This window comes from Scyliorhinus torazame, chromosome 10 (genome assembly GCF_047496885.1).
Source record: "Scyliorhinus torazame isolate Kashiwa2021f chromosome 10, sScyTor2.1, whole genome shotgun sequence".
NCBI classification, from domain to species: domain Eukaryota; kingdom Metazoa; phylum Chordata; class Chondrichthyes; order Carcharhiniformes; family Scyliorhinidae; genus Scyliorhinus; species Scyliorhinus torazame.
In genome coordinates, this window is record NC_092716.1 from 111,090,050 (window position 1) to 111,108,487 (window position 18,438).

An 18,438-nucleotide genomic window follows, 5' to 3' on the forward strand; every position below is an offset into this window, starting at 1 on the left:
GTCGACGCAGACTGATTGGGCTGAATGGCTCCTTCAGTACTGTAGTGATTCTGTGAGTTGAAGCTTTTTAAATATGTTGTGTGTAACAGGACCATTCATTTGCTCTGATTGAACCAGTCAGATTCTGTTTTTAATGTACTGGTTTAAAAACCTTTACTGGTATTCTGGAAGTTGAGTTTCATGAAAACCAGAAATCATGGACCTCATCTGCAGGATTTTAATCTTCCATTGCTTCAATAAGGGATGCAATATGTTCAATGTATGTCGACCTTGCAAGAATATTTAGGTAATTAGTCATAGTCAATGAGAGACTGTCTGTATCACTCTACCAGAGAGAGAGACATGCCTGTGCTCCCTTGTGGAACATGTCTCTTTCCATTGGAGAAAGACCATTGGGTGCATAACTTCAGGGGCACCACTCTACATCAAGTATGGGACGGTTGACAAAGCGGGTCCCAAATCGATCTCAGTCAGAAAGGGAGTTTAACATGTACTGTTGGCCTTACTCTAAACCACAGGCTCGACTTCTAGCCAACTGAGATATCCCACCCCCCCTCCCCGCACCCCATCCCCCAATTGTTGGCATAGTTAAGTTTTAAAATAATTTTCTATTGGAAAACACAACAAAGCTTGCAAGAAGATTAGTTCTGTATCCATTTAATAAAAATTACATAATCTTGTCCTTACACAAATAATTAGATTTTTTAAACTTTCTACCCTGAGGACATTTGAATCTCCCTGAGGCACTGTTCCAGTGGCATGGACAGCTTTCAAAAGCCCATTCATATTCTCTGTGAATGCTGTCAGACAATTAGCCCTGGAGTATAATCAATACTGATCTTACCTGACACTCACATATATGTACTTTCTGTTAATGGAATGCCAATGAGTGGGAAAGTTGTCTGTTTTCCTTCATTGCCTCCCCATGCCTGGGAGGGTTGAAGTAAATTGTAGCACCTCGGCTACACCAACTTTCAGCCCAGCTAATATCCGCACATTGGGAATCCACATGGAGCCTTCCTAGAAACATACACAGAAAATAGAAACGGGAGTAGGCCATACGACTCTTCGATCTTGCTCCGCCATTCATTTTAATCATGGCTGATCATCAAATTTGATACCCTGATTCCGCCTTCTCCCCCCCCCCCCCCCCCCACCCCCCCACCCCATACCCCTTGATCCCTTTAGCCCCAAGAGCTATATCTAATTCCTTCATGAAATCACACAATGCTTTTGCCTCAACTACTTTCTGTGGTAGTGAATTCCACAGATTCACCACTCTCTGGGTGAAGACATTTCTCCTCTCCTTCATCCTAAAAACGGTTACCACATATCCTCAAACTATGATCCCTATATCTGGTAAACCTTTGCTGTACTCCCTCCCTACGATAAGGACACCACAACTGCACACAGGTGTGGCTTCACCAACGACCAAGGCCAAAATGCCATTTGCCTTTACTGCCTGCTGTACCTGCACGCTTACTTTCAGCAACTGATGCACGAGGACAGAAAAGTCTCACTGAGTAACCATCTCTCTCAATTTAGACACATTCAAATAAAAATCTACCTTCCTATTTTTGCTACTGAAGCGGACAACCTCACATTTATCCACCTTGTACTGCATCTGCCATGCATATGCCCACTCAAGCAACCTGTCCAAATCGTGTTGAAACATCTCTGATCCTCCTCACAGCTCACCTTCTCAGCCAACTTTGTTTCATCTGCAAATTTGGAGATAATACATTTAGGTCCCTCGTCCAAATCATTAATATATAATGTGAACAGGTGGGGTCCTAGCACAGATCCCTGCGGTACCCTACTAGTCACTGCCATTCGAAAAAGACCCATTTATTGAAACTCTTTGCTACTTGTCTGCTAACCAGCTTTCTATCCACCTCAAGACACTACCCGCAATCCCACGTGCTTTAACTTTACATGGTCATTCTCCCTGTGTCTGCGTGGGTCTCATCTCTACAACCCAAAGATGTGCAGGGTAGGTGGATAGGCCATGCTAAATTGCCCCTTTCAATAAAACTTTACACGGTAATCAGTTATTTGAGACCTTGGCGAAAGTCTTCTGAAAGTCTAAATAAACCAAATCCACCGGTTCTCCCTGGTCAACTCTACTAGTTACTTGAGCTACACCCACTGCATGGGTGCTCACAAGTTATGTTCTTGTTGAATAAATATATATATTCTAAAAACTCTGCTAGTTACATCTTCAACGGATTCCAGATTTGGCAAGCATGATTTCCCTTTCGTAAATCTATGCTGACTTCGTCTGATTATACCACTGCTTTCCAAATGCTGTGCTATGAAATCCTTGATAATGGACTCTAGCAACTTCCCTACTACCGACGTTAGTCTCACTGGTGCATAGCTCCCTGTTTTCTCTCTACCTCCCATTTTCACTAGCGGGCTTATATTAGCTACCCTACAATCTGGAGGAACCATTCCAGAGTCAAAAGAATTTTGGAAATTGACTACCAATGGTTCTACTATTTCTAGGATAACTTCTTTAACTACTCTGGGATGAAGATTATCAGGCCCTGAAGATTTTTTTAAAAAATGAACGGGCAATTTAACGTGGTCAATCCACATACCGTGCACATTTTTGGGTTGTCTATAGCTTTTTATTGCTAATTTGCATGTCTCTTCTTTGAATATAATACTATCTCTAATTTCCCTTGTAAGCCATGGTTCATGGCCACAGTTCCCTTTCTACTCTTGCGGCAAATAGTAATAAACCACTTTTGGAGTTCACTTATTTATTCCTTGAGTGCTGCCATTACCTGTCCACTGTCATAGAATCCCTACAATGTAGAAGAAGGCCATTTGGCCCATTAAGTCTTCTCCAACCTTCCGAAAGAGCACCCTATCCAGACCACTGCTCCAGTCTATCCCCATAACCCCACCTAACCTGCACATCTTTGGACTTTGGGAGGAAACTGGAGCACCTGGAGGAAACCACGCAGACATAATCACAGATGTTTCTTTATCACATACATCTCTGATTTCCTGACTAATGCTATTCCCAACATTACCACTGCAGTTTGATGGTCTGTAAACCACCCCGACGAATGTTCTTTTGCCCATTGGTGTTTCTTAACTCGACCCATACAGATTACACATTGTCTGTGGTAATATATTTCCTCAATATTGTATCAATATCTTCTTTAATCAGCACTGCAACTCCACCACCTTTTCTTTTTTGTCTGTCCTTCCTAAAACCTGAATAACTCTCAATGTTTAGTTCCCATCTTTGATCACCTTGGAGCCATGTCTCCATAACCCTAACTATATAATACCCAATTTAAATCTATCTGCGCAACTAATTCATCCATTTTATTTTGAATGCTCCGCACGTTCAGGTACTAAACTTAAGGCTAGTCCTTTTAAAGTTCCTTATCTCATCCCTACTATTTTGTACGTGTCCTTATCTGATTCTAGCCTTGATTTCTCTGCCTATCACTTTTCTTATTCTCCTTGCTGTCTTTTTCTCTTGTTCCTGATTCCCCCTGCTCTGACCCCATGCATAGGTTCCATCCCCCTGCCATATTAGTTTAAACCCTCCCCAACCGCTCTACCCCTCCCCCAGGACATCGGCCCTGGTCCTGCCCAGGTGTAACCCGTCCTGTTTGTACGGGTCCCACCATCCCCAGAACCGGTCCCAGTGCCCCAGGAATCTGAAACTGTCCCCCTCACACCATCTTTTCAGCCACATATTCATCCTATATATCCTGTTGTTTCTGTTCTTTTTTTTTTAATTAAAAAAAATTAAATTCAGAGTGCCCAATTCATTTTTCCAATTAAGGGGCGATTTAGCGTGGCCAATCCACCTACCCAGCACATCTTTGGGTTGCGGGGAAGAAACCCACGCAAACCCCACATGGAGAATGTGCAAACTCCACACGGATAGTGACCCAGAGCCAGGATCGAACCTGGGACCTCGGCGCTGTGATGCAGCAGTGCTAACCACTGTGCCACTGTGCTGTCCCCTGCTGTTTCTAGTCTGACTAGCACATGGTACTAGTAGTAATCCTAAGAGAACCACCTTTGAGATCCTACTTTTGAACTTGCTTCCCAACTCCCTATATTCTGCTTTTAGGGCCTCATCCCTTTTTTTTACCTCGTGTCATTGGTACTGATGTGTACCACAGCCACTGACTATTCACCCTCCCCCTTCAAAATGTCCTGAGACCAGGGAGGCAACATAACAACCTGAAGTCTCTTTTGCAACCACAGGAACGTCTATATATTCCCCATACAATTGAATCCCCTATGCCTATTGCATTTCTACGCCTTTTGATGCTCCCCTGTGCAGCAGCACCAACCGTGGTGCTATGAATTTGGCTGCTGCTGTTATGCCCTGAGAGAGCATTCCCCTCAAGAGTATCCAAAACGTTATATCAATTTTGCAAGGGAATATCCAGATGTGTTTCCTGCACTGCCTGCCTACTGCCTAGTCCTCTTGCTCTGCCTGGTGGTCACCCATTCCCTTCCTGCATGTGGTGTGAGCACCTCTTTATACGTGCTATCCACAATACTCTCCACCTCACGGATATTCCACAGTGTCCCCCAGATGCCTCTCCAGCTCCGAACTTCTGGCTTCTAGTAGCTGCAGCTCGAGATACTTCCTGCACACATGCTGGTCCTGGGAACTGGAAGCATTCTGGTCTCCCACATAGAGCAAGAAGAGCAGACAACGGCTTGGAGCTCTGCTGCCATGCCTTCGCCCTTTAAGTTAAATTGATCCTTTTAATATCAATTCCCAGGAGCTCCTTTATTAGTTCAAAAACAATGTCGGAAATATATTTTGTTAATAATTTGATACATAATTTTTTTCCAATTAAGGGACAATTTAGTGTGCCAATCCACCTAACTTACACATCTTTGGGGTGTGGGGGCGAAACCCACGCAAACACGGGGAGAATGTGCAAACTCCACACAGACAGTGACCCAGGGCCAGAATCGAACCTGGGACCTCGGCGCTGTGAGGCAGCAGTGCTAACCATTGCGCAACCATGCTGCCCCTCTGTTTGATTCAGAGATGATGAGTGCCTGAGGAGAAAGGGAGGGAGAGTAAACGATGACCAGTAGACTCAGTGTGGTAATCAAGGTCTTATCTGTGTCTTGCAGAACCGGATTTACCAGGCCATACAGCGAGCAGATGACATCTTGGACCTGAAGTTCTGCACTGACGGAGTACAGACAGCTTTGCGCAATGAGGACTATGAGCAGGCAGCAGCACACATCCATCGCTACCTGTCGCTCGACAAATCTGTCATTGAACTCAGCAGACAGGGCAAGGAAGGTGAGGGCTTAAATATCTTGGCTCATTTAAGCTTCCAGAACTGAATCTGCAATGGTTTCGAGCTTTCACTTCTGTTTAGAATCTTGCTCAAACTGATTGAATTTAAATCTCCTTCCCCCATACATTTTTTATATATGAAGCGGTTTCGTGCAGGATCAGTCTAGCTCCTAATGTTGGAACCACAGTTGTGTAGCTCCGAGGAAAGTGAAGAAAAAGGATTCTCTGGCCTGAAGGGAACAAGAGCTTGGTTATGGAAATGGATTTTGGTGCTGTGATGCAGAAAAAAATTAACTAAAGGCTTTATGCTGCATGTCCCTTAAGTCTTGTAGAAGCAACAAGAACATCTTATGCGTGATATATTCCAGAAGGCGAACACAGTCCTTAATCAGAAGTGAAGATGCATGAAGAGAACCGAGCTTCTGTGCACTTGTTTTATTATTTTCCAGGTGTGCGACTGTACTTGTGAGATAACAAACCATTTCCATTTTTTTATGAAAGTCAGGAATGCACCTTTGTAATTGTGCTGTAGGTTATTTATTATACAAGGTAATAGTACTGTGCTACAGTAGTCAAACACTGAGCTCAGCTCAGTAAAATCAACAAAGAAATAAGCTTGGAAGCAGGTTACGAACCCTGTACTGTCATCATGATTTAAAATGTATTATGAGTGGATGGCATGCTCTGGTATCATTACAAACTTCACCCAAAATCTTGGGTTACGGTTGAAGTGGAATTTTCAATTGGCAATTTTGGTAAGAGTAGATGAAGGCTTTCAAGCAAAGATTGATTTGTATGACACGAAAGCATAAACTAAATAAGCCAATGACAATACTGTTAATGCTGCCCTGCCTGAGAGGCATTCATGGGGCGTGGGCATTGCTGCCTGGGCCAGCATTTATTACTTATCCCAAATTGAGTGGCTTGCTTGGCCATTTCAGAGGCAGTTAAGAATCATAGAATTTACAGTGCAGAAGGAGGCCATTCGGCCCATCGAATCCACTGGCCTTTGGAAAGAGCACCCTACCTACGCTCACTCCACCACCCTATCCCCATAACCCAACCTAATCTTTTGGGCACTAAGGGGCAATTGATTATGGCCAATCCACCTAACCTGCAAATCTTTTGACTGGGGGAGGAAACCCGGAGGAAACTCACGAGGACAAGGCGAGAATGTGAAAACTCCACACAGCCATCCGTGGCCTGAATTGAACCCGGGACACTGGTTAACCACTTTGTCAACAAGCCCCTCATTACACTCCTCCCCCTCATAGCCCTCCTCCCCCCTCATTACCCTCCCCCCTCTACCATCCTCCTCCTCCTCCCTCAATATTCTCCTCCCCCTCAATATCCTCCTCCCCACAATATCCTCCTCCCGACAATATCCTCCTCCCCACAATATCCAGCTCCCCTCTATACCCTCCTCCCCTCTATACCCGCCTCCCCTCAATACCCTCCTCCCCTCAATACCCTCCTCCCCTCAATACCCTCCTCCCCTCAATACCCTCCTCCCCTCAATACCCAACTCCCCCTCAATACCCAACTCGCCCTCAATACACACCTCCCCCTCACGACTCACCTCCCCCTCAATACCCAGCTCCCTCTCAATATCCTCCTCCCCCTCAATAACCTCTTCTCCTCAATACCCTCCTCCCTTCAATACTCACCTCCCCCTCAATACGCTTCTCCCCCTCAATACGCTTCTCCCCCTCAATACCCTCCTCCCCCTCAATACCCTCCTCCCCCTCAATACGCTTCTCCGCCTCAATACCCTCCTCCCCATCAATACCCTCCTCCCACGCAATACCCTCCTCCCCCTCAATACCCTTCTCCCTCTCAATACCCTCCTACCCCTCAATACCCTCCTTCCCCTCAATACCCTCCTTCCCCTCAATACCCTCCTTCCCCTCAATACCCTCCTTCCCCTCAATACCCTCCTTCCCCTCAATACCCTCCTTCCCCTCAATACCCTCATTCCCCTCAATACCCTCCTCCCCCTCAATACCCTCCTCCCCCTCAATACCTTCCTCCCCCTCAATACCTTCCTCCCCCTCAATACCTTCCTCCCCCTCAATACCCTCCTCCCCCTCAATACTCTCCTCCCCCTCAATACTCTCCTCCCCCTCAATACTCTCCTCCCCCTCAATACCGTCCTCCCCCTCAATCCCTCCTCCCCTCAATACCCTCCTTCCCCTCAATATCCTCCTCAAAACCCTCCCTCTCCTCAATACCCTCCACTCTCCCCCTGGTTGATGTTTCCGTCTCGTATCTGTTGCGGATTGTCAACCACATTGAAGGGGCGGCACGGTGGTGCAGTGGTTAGCACTGCTGCGTATGGCGCTGAGGACCCAGTCTCGATCCCGGCCCTGGCTCACTGTCTGTGTGGAATTTTCACATTCTCCCCATGTCTGCATGTTTCTCAGCCCCATCACCCAAAAATGTGAAGGGTAGGTGTATTGGCCATGCTAAATTGCCCCTTAATTGGAAAAAAACTTGGGTCCTTGAAATTTAAAAAAAAAGGGGAAAAAAAAGTCAACCACGTTGGATCTTGTGATGGTGACTGGTGGGAGAAGGTCGAACATAAAGGAGCTCCCGTTGTGGTCATTGGTTTTTCGACTTTCTAACCCGGTTGCAGGGGATTTTGGTTCCCAAAATTGGCCCATCGTGTGGGATAAGGAATTTGTCAACAAAAATATATCAAAATCTAAGAAGGTTGGTGGCAAGAGGATTACAGAGGTTAATCCTTCGACAAAACCAGAAAGCCCACGAAGCTCAGCAGGAGGGAAGGCGGTGGACCCAACCTTGGGTGGCTGCTCATATCAAGGTGGAAACGCTGACTGAGGTGATGGCGCAGGAGTTTGATAAACAGTTTGCAAAGTAGTTTGAGGAGCAGGGCAGGGTGATGATGGGAACCCTGACGCAGTCAATTGAGGAGGCACTTGGCCCGATCCATGAGAAGCTGGAAAAAACCTCAGAGGCGATGAAGGAGCATGGAGAGGCGCTGAAGTTTGTGGAGGCGGCCTTGTCGCGACATGGGGATCGAATCACCTCGTTGGAAGCTGTTATGTTGCTCGTGGAGGAGAGGAACAAGACTCTGAAGGCAAAGGTGGATAACTTGGAGAACAGGTCGAGGAGACAGAGTCGTGGGGTTGTTGAAGGGGGTGGAGGACCTGAAACCGACTGAGCACTTTTCTCAGATGTTTGCCAAGCTTTTGGGGTAGGGAGGGGGTGAATATCCCCTGCAGAGTTGGATCGGTCCCACCGAGTACTTCGGCAAAAACTTTGTCGGATGTGCCGCCGCGGGCGGTGATTATTGGATTCCACAGCTTCGAGGAGAAGGTTGTGCAATGAGCCAAAGTGCATTGGGACTCGAGGTGGGAAGGAAACATCATCAGGTTATACCAAGATGGGTGGTACGGTAGCACAGTGGTTAGCCTTGTTGCTTCACAGCGCCAGGGACCCAGTTTCAATTCTCAGCTTGGGTCACTGTCTGTGTGGCATCTGCAAGTTCTCCCCGTGTCTGCGTGGGTTTCCTCCGGGTGCTCCGGTTTCCTCCCACAAGCCCCAAAATAAGTGCTTGTTAGGTGAATTGGACATTCTGAATTATTCCTCAGTGTACCCGAACAGGTGCTGGAATGTGGCGACGAGGGACTTTTCACAGTAACTTCATTGGAGTGTGAATGTAAGCCTACTTGTGACAATAATAATAAAGAAGAGATGTCAGAGCGGACTTGGCGAAGCAGCTCTATTCAGGAGTGGAGTCAGGTTTGGAGTGGTGCACCGAGCGAGGCTGAGAGTGACTTTTTGATCAGAGGAGGCGGAGGTTTTTGTCAAGGAGCATGGACTTGGACTTGATCGAATGGATCCGATTGGGATTTTAATGGGGACAGTCAGGAGGGGTTGGTTTGAGATGGGTTGCAGTTTGTATCTGTTGTATGTCTGGGATTGAGGGGACTACGTTTGTCAGGGGGTAGTGGTCAGGGCAACGGAATGGGGAATACATGGCCCCTTTGGGGTAACTTTTGTAAGTATTGCAAGGTTGTTGGATTTTGGTAGCTCATCCGTAGCTGGTATGGGCTAGGAGGCGTCATTTTCCTTTGTTCTTTGAGTATCCATCTTGTGTGTGGGGGGGAGGGGGGGTTACCATTGCTACTTGTAAAGATTCAGCTAGTGAACTGCAGTGACGTGGGGGAGGGGCAGCGGCTTGTTGGACCTACTTGAGCACGGTTCAGTGAGCCGAGCTTACTTGTTTGGTGGGGGAAGGGGATGGGGGAGAGAGGAGGAAGTTGTTTTTCTGGAAAGTTTTTTTCAGAGTAATGGGGGGAGGGGGACAATAGGAATCTAACTGGGACTAAGGGCTTGTAAGTATCTCGCCCGTGGGGTTGGTGGCTGGCTGCCTTAGGTGGGTCCTGGCCAGACCAGGTAAGTGCATCAGATTTCCTTCCCTAAGGACTTTAGTGAACATGATGGGCCGAATGACCTCCTTCTGCAATGTAGGGATTCTATGATTCTGTGAACCAGAGGGGTTTTTATGACAATAGGCAATAGTTTCATGGTCATCATTAGACTTAATTCCAGATATTTTTATTGAATTCAAATTTCACCATCTGCTGTCACCACATGGCACTGGATTTGAACCCAGGTCGCCAGCGATTACTAGTCTAGTGACAATACCACTGCACCACTGCCTTCCCTGTACTGACCAGAGAGCAAATTCAGCACTCTCTGGTCTACATTGCGAAGTACCTTGCAATTTAATCTCTAGGTTATCTATGTGAATGGGTTATAGATCATAGAAAGATCATAGACTTTACAGTGCAGAAGGAGGCCATTCGGCCCACGAGTCTGCACCGGCTCTTGGAAAGAGCACCTACTTAAGCCCTCACCTCCACCCTATCCCCATAACCCAGAAACCCCACCTAACCCACTGTATCCAATCCACCTAACCTGCACATATTTGGACTGTGGGAGGAAACCGGAGCACCCGGAGGAAACCCACGCAGACACGGAGAGAACGTGCAGGCTACGCACAGACAGTGATCCAAGCCGGGAATCGAACCTGGGACCCTGGAGCTGTGAAGCAACTTGCTAACCACTGTGCTACCGTGCCGCCCGGGTTCTGAGATCTCCAAGTTTTGTCCTAATCCTGTTGGCTCTTATATGTTTATTTTGAGTGTGGTAACTCAAGAAAGGCAACTCAATGAGTGTTAAGCACTGGAACTACTGTCTACACATGGCATAGTATACAGAGGTCATCTGAAATGAAATGAAATGAAATCGCTTATTGTCACAAGTAGGCTTCAATGAAGTTACTGTGAAAAGCCCCTAGTCGCCATATTCCAGCGCCTGTTCGGGGAGGCTGGTACGGGAATTGAACCGTGCTGCTGGACTGCCTTGGTCTGCTTTCAAAGCCAGCTCTTTAGCCCTGTGCTAAACCAGCCCCATATCTTAATAGATGAACATGAAAAACTCATTGCCACCAGTGTCAAATTCTTCCAGTTAAATTTGAGCACCATAATTCAGAAGCATTAACAAAAAGGGTCTGATTGAATTAATGTGAAATAGACATCAGGGGCCAAACCTCAACTGATTGTACCTAATCCTCCCAACAGCCAATATCATTGATGCAAACCTAAACCTATTGCAAGAGGCAGAGCAGCGGCTAAGAGTAATTGTGGCTGAAAAGTTTGATGTGGCCATCACAGAAGGTGACCTGCCACAGGTCGAGCGCTTCTTCAAAATTTTTCCATTGCTGGGATTACATGAGGAAGGGCTAAGCAAGTTCTCCGAGTACCTCTGTAAGCAGGTAAGGAGACCAGGAAGACAAAAAGGTTGTTTCTGTTCAATTTATGGTGTTGGCATTGATTTTCTTTTTCAGCTGAGCATTTCTATCAAGATCCGTGTCTGAAGCTTCAGGTCTGTCATCCCTTGTGTCTATTGTTGCTGTCTACATGCTCATTCCTCTGTCTTCCTGTGCTGAAATCAAGACTCATCACATTTTGCCTCCTGTTCCAACATGCTTTATGCTAGGACAGAAAATTATGGAACTTTTCCGATCCGTCATCCCACGATCGGCAGGCTTTTAAACCCTGGGTGAAGTGGATCCACACCGACTGTGGTAATGTCACTTGACTGGTAATCCAGAGACCCATGCTAATGCTTTGGGAACTTGGGTCACATCCCACCACTGCAGCTGGTGGAATTCAATTTCAATGAATGAATCAGGATTATAAACCTAGTCTCAGCAATGGTGAGCATGACACTATCATGGATTGTTTCAAAAATTGGTTCACCAATGCCCTTTAGGGAAGGAAATCTGCTGTCCTTACCTGGTCTGGCCGACATGTGACTCCAGACCACGACAACGTGATTCACTCTTAACTACTCTCTGAAATCACAGAATCCCTTCAGTGCAGAAGGAGGCCATTCGGCCCGTTGAGTCTGCACTGACCCTCTGAAAGAGCATTCCACCCAAGTCCACTCCCCCACCCTATCCCAATAACCCCTTAATCTAGTTTACACATTCCTGGACACTAAGGGGCAATTTTATCTTGGCCAATCGACCTAACCTCATCGTTGGACTGTGGGAGGAAACCAGAGGAATCCCGCGTAGACACGGGCGAATGTGCAAACTCCACACAGGCAGTCACCCAAGGCCAGAATTGAACCCGGGTCCCTGGTATTGTGAGGCAGCAGTGCTAACCACTGTGCCCACAACATGATGCCTTAGTAATGGCCTAACCAGCCACTCAATTCAAGGACAATTAGGGATGGGTAACAAATGCTGGCTAAAACTGGAGAAAAAGTTCACTTAAAACAAACCCATAGCGAATCAACAGCCCGTTTATACTTCGTACACAATTAATCTTTTATATTTAAGTTTGTGGGAAAGAGAATTGGGAGCCGTATAAATTGGGCTGCTGATTTGTTTCACATTCCTGCTCGAGACCAACTCCTCCCTTAGCCCATGTCAGCTTGGTTCAGTTAGTAGCATCTCGTAGATAGTAGATAGTAGATCTCGGAAACTTACCGGGTGATGCAGGAGGAGGAGGAGGAGGAGGCTTCGGTGGCGGAGTTGAAAGGTAAGTGGGAGGAGGAGTTGGGAGAGGAGATTGAAGAGGGGACGTGGGCAGATGCCCTAGGGAGAGTGAACTCTTCCTCTTTGTGCGCGAGGCTCAGCCGCATACAGTTTAAGGTGCTGCACAGGGCACACATGACTGGGACAAGGATGAGCCAGTTCTTTGGGCGCGTGGACAGGTGTGTTAGGTGCTCAGGGAGCCCAGCAAATCACACCCATATGTTCTGGGCATGCCCAGCGCTGGAGGAATTTTGGAAGGGCGTAGCAAGGACGATGTCGAGGGTGGTTGGATCCAGCGTCAAACCGGGCTGGGGGCTCGCAATATTTGGGGTTGCAGGAGAGCCGGGAGTGCAGGAGGTGAAAGAGGCCGGTATTCTGGCCTTTGCGTCCCTGGTAGCCCGGTGAAGGATTCTTCTTCAGTGGAGGGATGCGAGGGCCCAAGCGTGGAATCCTGGATCAGCGATATGGCGGAGTTTATTAAATTGGAGAGGGTGAAATTCGCCTTGAGAGGGTCGGTACAAGGGTTCGTTAGGCGGTGGAAACTGTTCTTGGACTTCCTGGCAGAACGATAAACAATGGTCAGCAGCAACCCGGGGGGGGGGGGGGGGGGGGGGGGGGGATTTCAACTTTATTTTTGTTTATTTGCCCTGGGGGATCTGAGGGGGTGTACATATTTGCTATGTTTGCTTTGTGTTAAATTCGGGGTGTTAATTTATTATTTATGTATAGGGGGAGGGGGGCACGGGGGTTGTTTTAATTTGTTCTGTATTTAATTTTACTGGGTTTCTTTTCCATTTTGTTGTTGATATTTTGAGAAAACCCGAATAAAAATTATTTTAAAAAAAGAAAAGAAAAGGAGACCAAAATTGCACACAATATTCTAGGTGTGGCCTCACCAAGGCCCTGTATAATTGCAGCAGCACATCCCTGCTTCTGCACTCTCAACCTCTCGCAATGAAGGCCAACATGCCCTTAGCCTTCTTTACCACCTGCTGCACCTGCATGCTTGCCTTCAGCGACTGGTGCACAAGGCCACCCAGGTCCCGCTGCACACTCCCCTCTCCCAATTTGCAACCATTCAAGTAGTAATCTGCCTTCCTGTTTTTGCTTCCAAAGTGAATAACCTCATACTTATCCAAATTATACTGCATCTGCCATTGATTTGTCCACTTGCCCAACCTGTCCAGATCGTGCTGTAGGATCCCTGCATCCTCGTCACAGTTCACCCTCCCACCCAACTCTGCAAACTGGAGATGTTACATTTTGTTCCCTCATCCAAATCATTAATATATATTGTGAATAGCTGGGGTCACAGCACCGATCCCTGTGGCACCCCACTAGTTACTGCCTGCCAGTTTGAAAAGGACCCATTAATTCCTACTTTGTTTCCTCTCTGCCAATCAGTTTTCTATCCACCTCCATACACTTCCCCCAATCCCATGCACTTTAACTTTGCACAATAATCTCTTATGCGGGACTTTGTCAAACGCCTTCGGAAAGTCCAAATGTACCACGTCGACTGGCTCCCCCTTGTCAACTGTACTGGTTACATCTTCAAAGAATTCCAACAGATTTGTCAAGTATGATTTCCCCTTTATAAATCCATGCTGACTCTGACTGATCCTGCCACTGCTTTCTAAATGTCCCGCTATAAAGTCCTTGATAATGGATTCAAGCATTTTCCCCACTACCGATGTTAAGATTACTGGTCTATAATTCCCTGCTTTCTCTCTACCTCCCTTTCTGAATATTGGTGTGACATGAACTACCTTCCAATCTGCAGGGACTGTCCAGAGTCTATAGAATCCCGGAAGATGACCACCAATGCATCCACTGTTTCCAGAGCCACCTCCTAAGGCAATCTGGGGTGCAAATTCTCAGGCCCTGGGGAGTTTTCCGCCTTCAATCCCATCAATTTTTCCCAGCATCATTTCTCTACTAATGTTAATCTCCCTCAGTTCTTCCCTCTTATTAAACCTTTCATTCTCCAACATTTCTGGCATCTGATTTGTGTCTTTTGTGAAGACAGAACCAAAGTATGTATTCAATTACTCACCCATTTCTTTGTCCCTTATTATGCATTCCCCTGTTTCTGTCTGTAGGGGGCCTACATTTCTCTTTACCAATCTCTTTCTCTTCACATTTCTATAGAAACTCTTAGTGTCAGTCTTTATGTTCCCTGCAAGCTTACTCTCGTACTGTACTTTCCCCTTCTTAATCAATCCCTTTGTCCTTCTTTGCTGAATTCTAAACTGCTCCCAATCCTCAGACCTATTATTTTTCTTGGCCAATCTGTATGCTTCTTCCTTAGATCGGATACTATTTCTAAGTTCCTTTGTAAGCCATGGTTGGCCCTCTTACCCATTTTGCTTTTGTGCCAGACAGGAATGAACAGTTGCTGTAGTTCCTCCATGCGTTCCTTGAATGTTTGCCATTGTCTATCCACTGCCATCCCTTTAAGTAACTCTCCCCAATCTATCAAGGCCAACTAACTCCTCATATCTTCATGGCTCCCTTTATTAAGATTCAGCACCCTAGTCTCCGAATCAACTACTTCACTCTCCATCTCGATAAAAAATTCTATCATGTTATGGTCGCTCATCCCCAAGGGGTCTAGCACAGCCAGATTGGCAATGATTCACTTCTCATTACACAGTACCCAGTCTAAGATGGTCTGCTCTCTCGTTGGTTCCTCCACATATTGGTCAAGAAAACCATCCCGTGTGCACTCCAGGAATTCCTCCTCTACAGCATTGTGGCTAATTTGATTTGCACAATATATGTGAAGATTAAAATCACCCATGATCACCGTATATTCCCTTATTACATGCATCTCTAATTTTGTGTTTAATGTTACTCCCAACATTACCACTGCAGTTTGGGGGTCTACATGTGACACCCACAGTGGGCAGGCTTCATTTTGCGACGTTTCGCGAGATCACGTTAGATCTTGCGAGGTGTGACGAGCCAGGTAGATCCAGGGAGCAGGGTTTCCCGTCATTTATCAGCGATGTTGCGCCGCGGCGCGCTACTTTTCGGGCACAACATGGCCGGTAGTTCCTGCCCAAAGGATTTGTTATGTCGAGTTGGATCGGCCATACTGGTGACAGAAAGGAATTAATTACAGACGGTACTCGGAGACTGAGGGAAGAGGATCCTGCAACGGGACATAGACAGATAAAGTAATTTGGCAAAAATAATTGGCAGGTGGGGTATAATGTGGGAAAATTTGAACTTGTCCACTTTGGCAGGAAGAGTAGAAAAACATTATTTTATCTAAATGGAGAGAGATTGTAGAAGTCTGTGGAACAGAGAAAAAGTTTGGTCAGGTTAGAAGTTTAGAATAATGAGAGATGAACTTATTGACACATATGAGATCTTCAGGTGATTTGACAGGCTGGATGCGGAAAGGATGTTTCCCCTTGTAGGACAGACTAGAACCCGGAGATGAGAAATGTTTCTTCCGAGAGTCATGAGCCATACAAAGATATGTCGAGGGGCAGGTTGTGTGTTGAGAAGGAGAGAGGCTGCAGAAGAACTTGGACAGACTAGGCGAGTGGACAAAGTAGTGGCAGATGGAATACAATGTGGAAAGGTGTGAGGTAATGCACTTGGTAGGAAGAATAGAGACGTAGACTATTTTCCAAATGGGAAAAGGCTTTGGAAATCAGAAGCACAAAGGGACTTAGGAGTCCAAGTTCAAGATTCTCTTACGGTTATATCAGGCAGGTTCGATCCCGGCTCTGGGTCACTGTCCGTGTGGAGTTTGCACATCCTCCCCGTGTTTGCGTGGGTTTCGCCCCCACAACCCAAAAGATGTGCAGGATAGGTGGATTGGCCACGCTAAATTGCCCTTTAAGTGGAAAAATGAATTGGGTACGCTAAATTTATTTTTAAAAAAGGAAGGCAAATGAAATGTTAGCATTCATGTTGAGGGAGCTAGAATACAACAGCAGGGATGTACTGTTGAAGCTGTATAAGGCTCTGGTCAGACCCCATTTGGAATATTGTGAGCAGTTTTGGGCCCCGTATCTGAGGAAGGATGTGCTGGCCTTGGAGAAGGTCCAGAGGAGGTTCACAAGAATGATCCCCAGAATGAAGGACTTGTCATATGAGGAGCGGTTGAGGACTCTGGGTCTGTACTCAATGGAGTTTAGAAGGATGAGGGAGGGGGATCTCATTGAAACGTACAGAATACTGAGAGGCCGAGATAGAGTGAACATGGAGAGGCTGTTTCCACTAGTAGGAGAAACTAAAACCCGAGGGCACAGCCTCAGACTGAAGGGACAATCCTTTAAAACTGAGATGAGGAGAAATTTCTTCTGCCAGAGTGTGACCAATCTGTGGAACTCATTGCCGCAGAAGGTTGTGGAGGCTAAATCACTGAGTGTCTTCAAGTCAGAGATAGATAGTTTCTTGATTAATAAGGGGATCAAGGGTTACATGGAGAAGGCAGGAGAAAGGGGATGAGAAACATATCAGCCATGATTGAATGGCAGAGCAGACTCAGTGGGCCGAATGGCCTACTTCTGCTCCTATGTCTTAAGGTATGCATAACCCTCTCTTCCCCAGGGAGTGGTGGCGGCAGGGTCATTGAATATTTTTAAGGAAGAGGTAGATATATACTTGAATAACAAGGCAGCAAGGTGGAGTTGAGGTTACAATCCGATCAGCCATGATCTTATTGAATGGTGGAAGAGGCTTGATGGGATGAATGGCCTATTCATGCTCCTAACTCGTATGTTTGTATGGAACCTGTTGATGTACCCTTGCTTTGGATGTAAATATGCTTTTAGTTGACTCATTGTTGCCAGCCTGATCTGTTTTCTGTTACCTAAGATTGCAAACAAAGCTGAAGAAAACCTTCAACTGGCACTGAGCACTGAGATGAGCGACCGGAGGGCGGCTGTTACCTTTGCTGACACCCTCACGCTGCTCTTTGAAGGTAGGACTTTCTCGGTGAATCTATTCAAATAGTCGCTTTAACAGGCTGGGCAGAAGGAATTCAAACAGTGGCCTGCACTTCCTCATTCTGAGTTTGAATCCAACTATTCCATGACATGAAAGTCACCTCTCTTGCTGCTTCACTGACCTAAAGAGCAAAACGTCTTGTAGAATTAGTGTGCTTAAGCTGGGAAATTTATAAAAAATCTTTTGTGTTGTGGACACCAATGACAAGGCCAAGATTCCTGGTTGGCCTGTGAAGGTTGTGGTGAGCTACCTCCTGGAGCCACTGGTACAGGGTTCAAAAAACTGAGTGTCTTGCTGAGCAAATTCACAAGACAGTTTGTGTTGGCTGCATTGCTGTGGGTCTTGAGTCACATTTCTGTCGGACTGGATTAGGGCAGGCAGATATCCTTCTGTACTCTGATTTTAATGACACCTCACCCTGATGGTGCTCCTACTTTGTGGAGCTGTACCTCACACTGATATTGCTACCATTCTCAGCTTCAATTTTCTGAGACTTTCTACTGCCCCTGTTATTCTTTCATTCCTTTTCCTGCTGGGGTAGAGTAACAAACTAAACAGTAACTTTACACACTGCTAGTTAATAATTGGTTACCGGTAAAATAGATGTATTCAGAAAGCTGAATGTTCTTTCCCGCTGACTGTGAGGGCCCTGTACTTTTCAGCCCAGATAAGGCTGATATTTATTGCCCGCCCCTAATTGCCTTTGAGGTTCTTGAACCACTATGGTCAATGCACTCACAGTGCTGTAAGGGAAGGGGTTCCAGAATCTTGACCCAGCAACAGTGAAGGAGCAACAATATTTTCCAAAAAGGATGGTGTGACTTGGGAGGGGAACTTGCAGGCAGTGGTGTTCCCTTGTGTATGCTGTCTTGGCCTTCCAGGTGCTGCAGGTCACAAGTTTAGAGGGTGCTGTTGAAGGAGCCTTGCTGAATGCTGCAGTGCATCTGATAGATGGTACATACCGCAGCCATGGTGCGCTGGTGTTGGAGGGAGTGAATGTTGAAGGTGATGGATGGGGTGCCAGTCAAGCGGGCTGCTTTGTCCTGAATGAACAAAGAAGAGCAAAGAAAATACCAGC

General features: G+C 46.4%; 1 protein-coding gene across 2 annotated transcripts in view; it reads left to right on the top strand.

Moving 5' to 3' along the window:
* The window catches only part of cog4 (component of oligomeric golgi complex 4), a 118,143-nt gene that overhangs the window by 17,279 nt on the left and 82,426 nt on the right, over nucleotides 1-18,438 (top strand). For both annotated transcript variants that reach the window (XM_072518605.1, XM_072518606.1), the window contains exons 4-6: nucleotides 5,140-5,314; nucleotides 10,924-11,117; nucleotides 17,229-17,334. In XM_072518605.1, coding sequence (XP_072374706.1) covers nucleotides 5,140-5,314; nucleotides 10,924-11,117; nucleotides 17,229-17,334 — 475 coding nt within the window. The remainder of the gene's footprint in view (nucleotides 1-5,139; nucleotides 5,315-10,923; nucleotides 11,118-17,228; nucleotides 17,335-18,438) is intronic.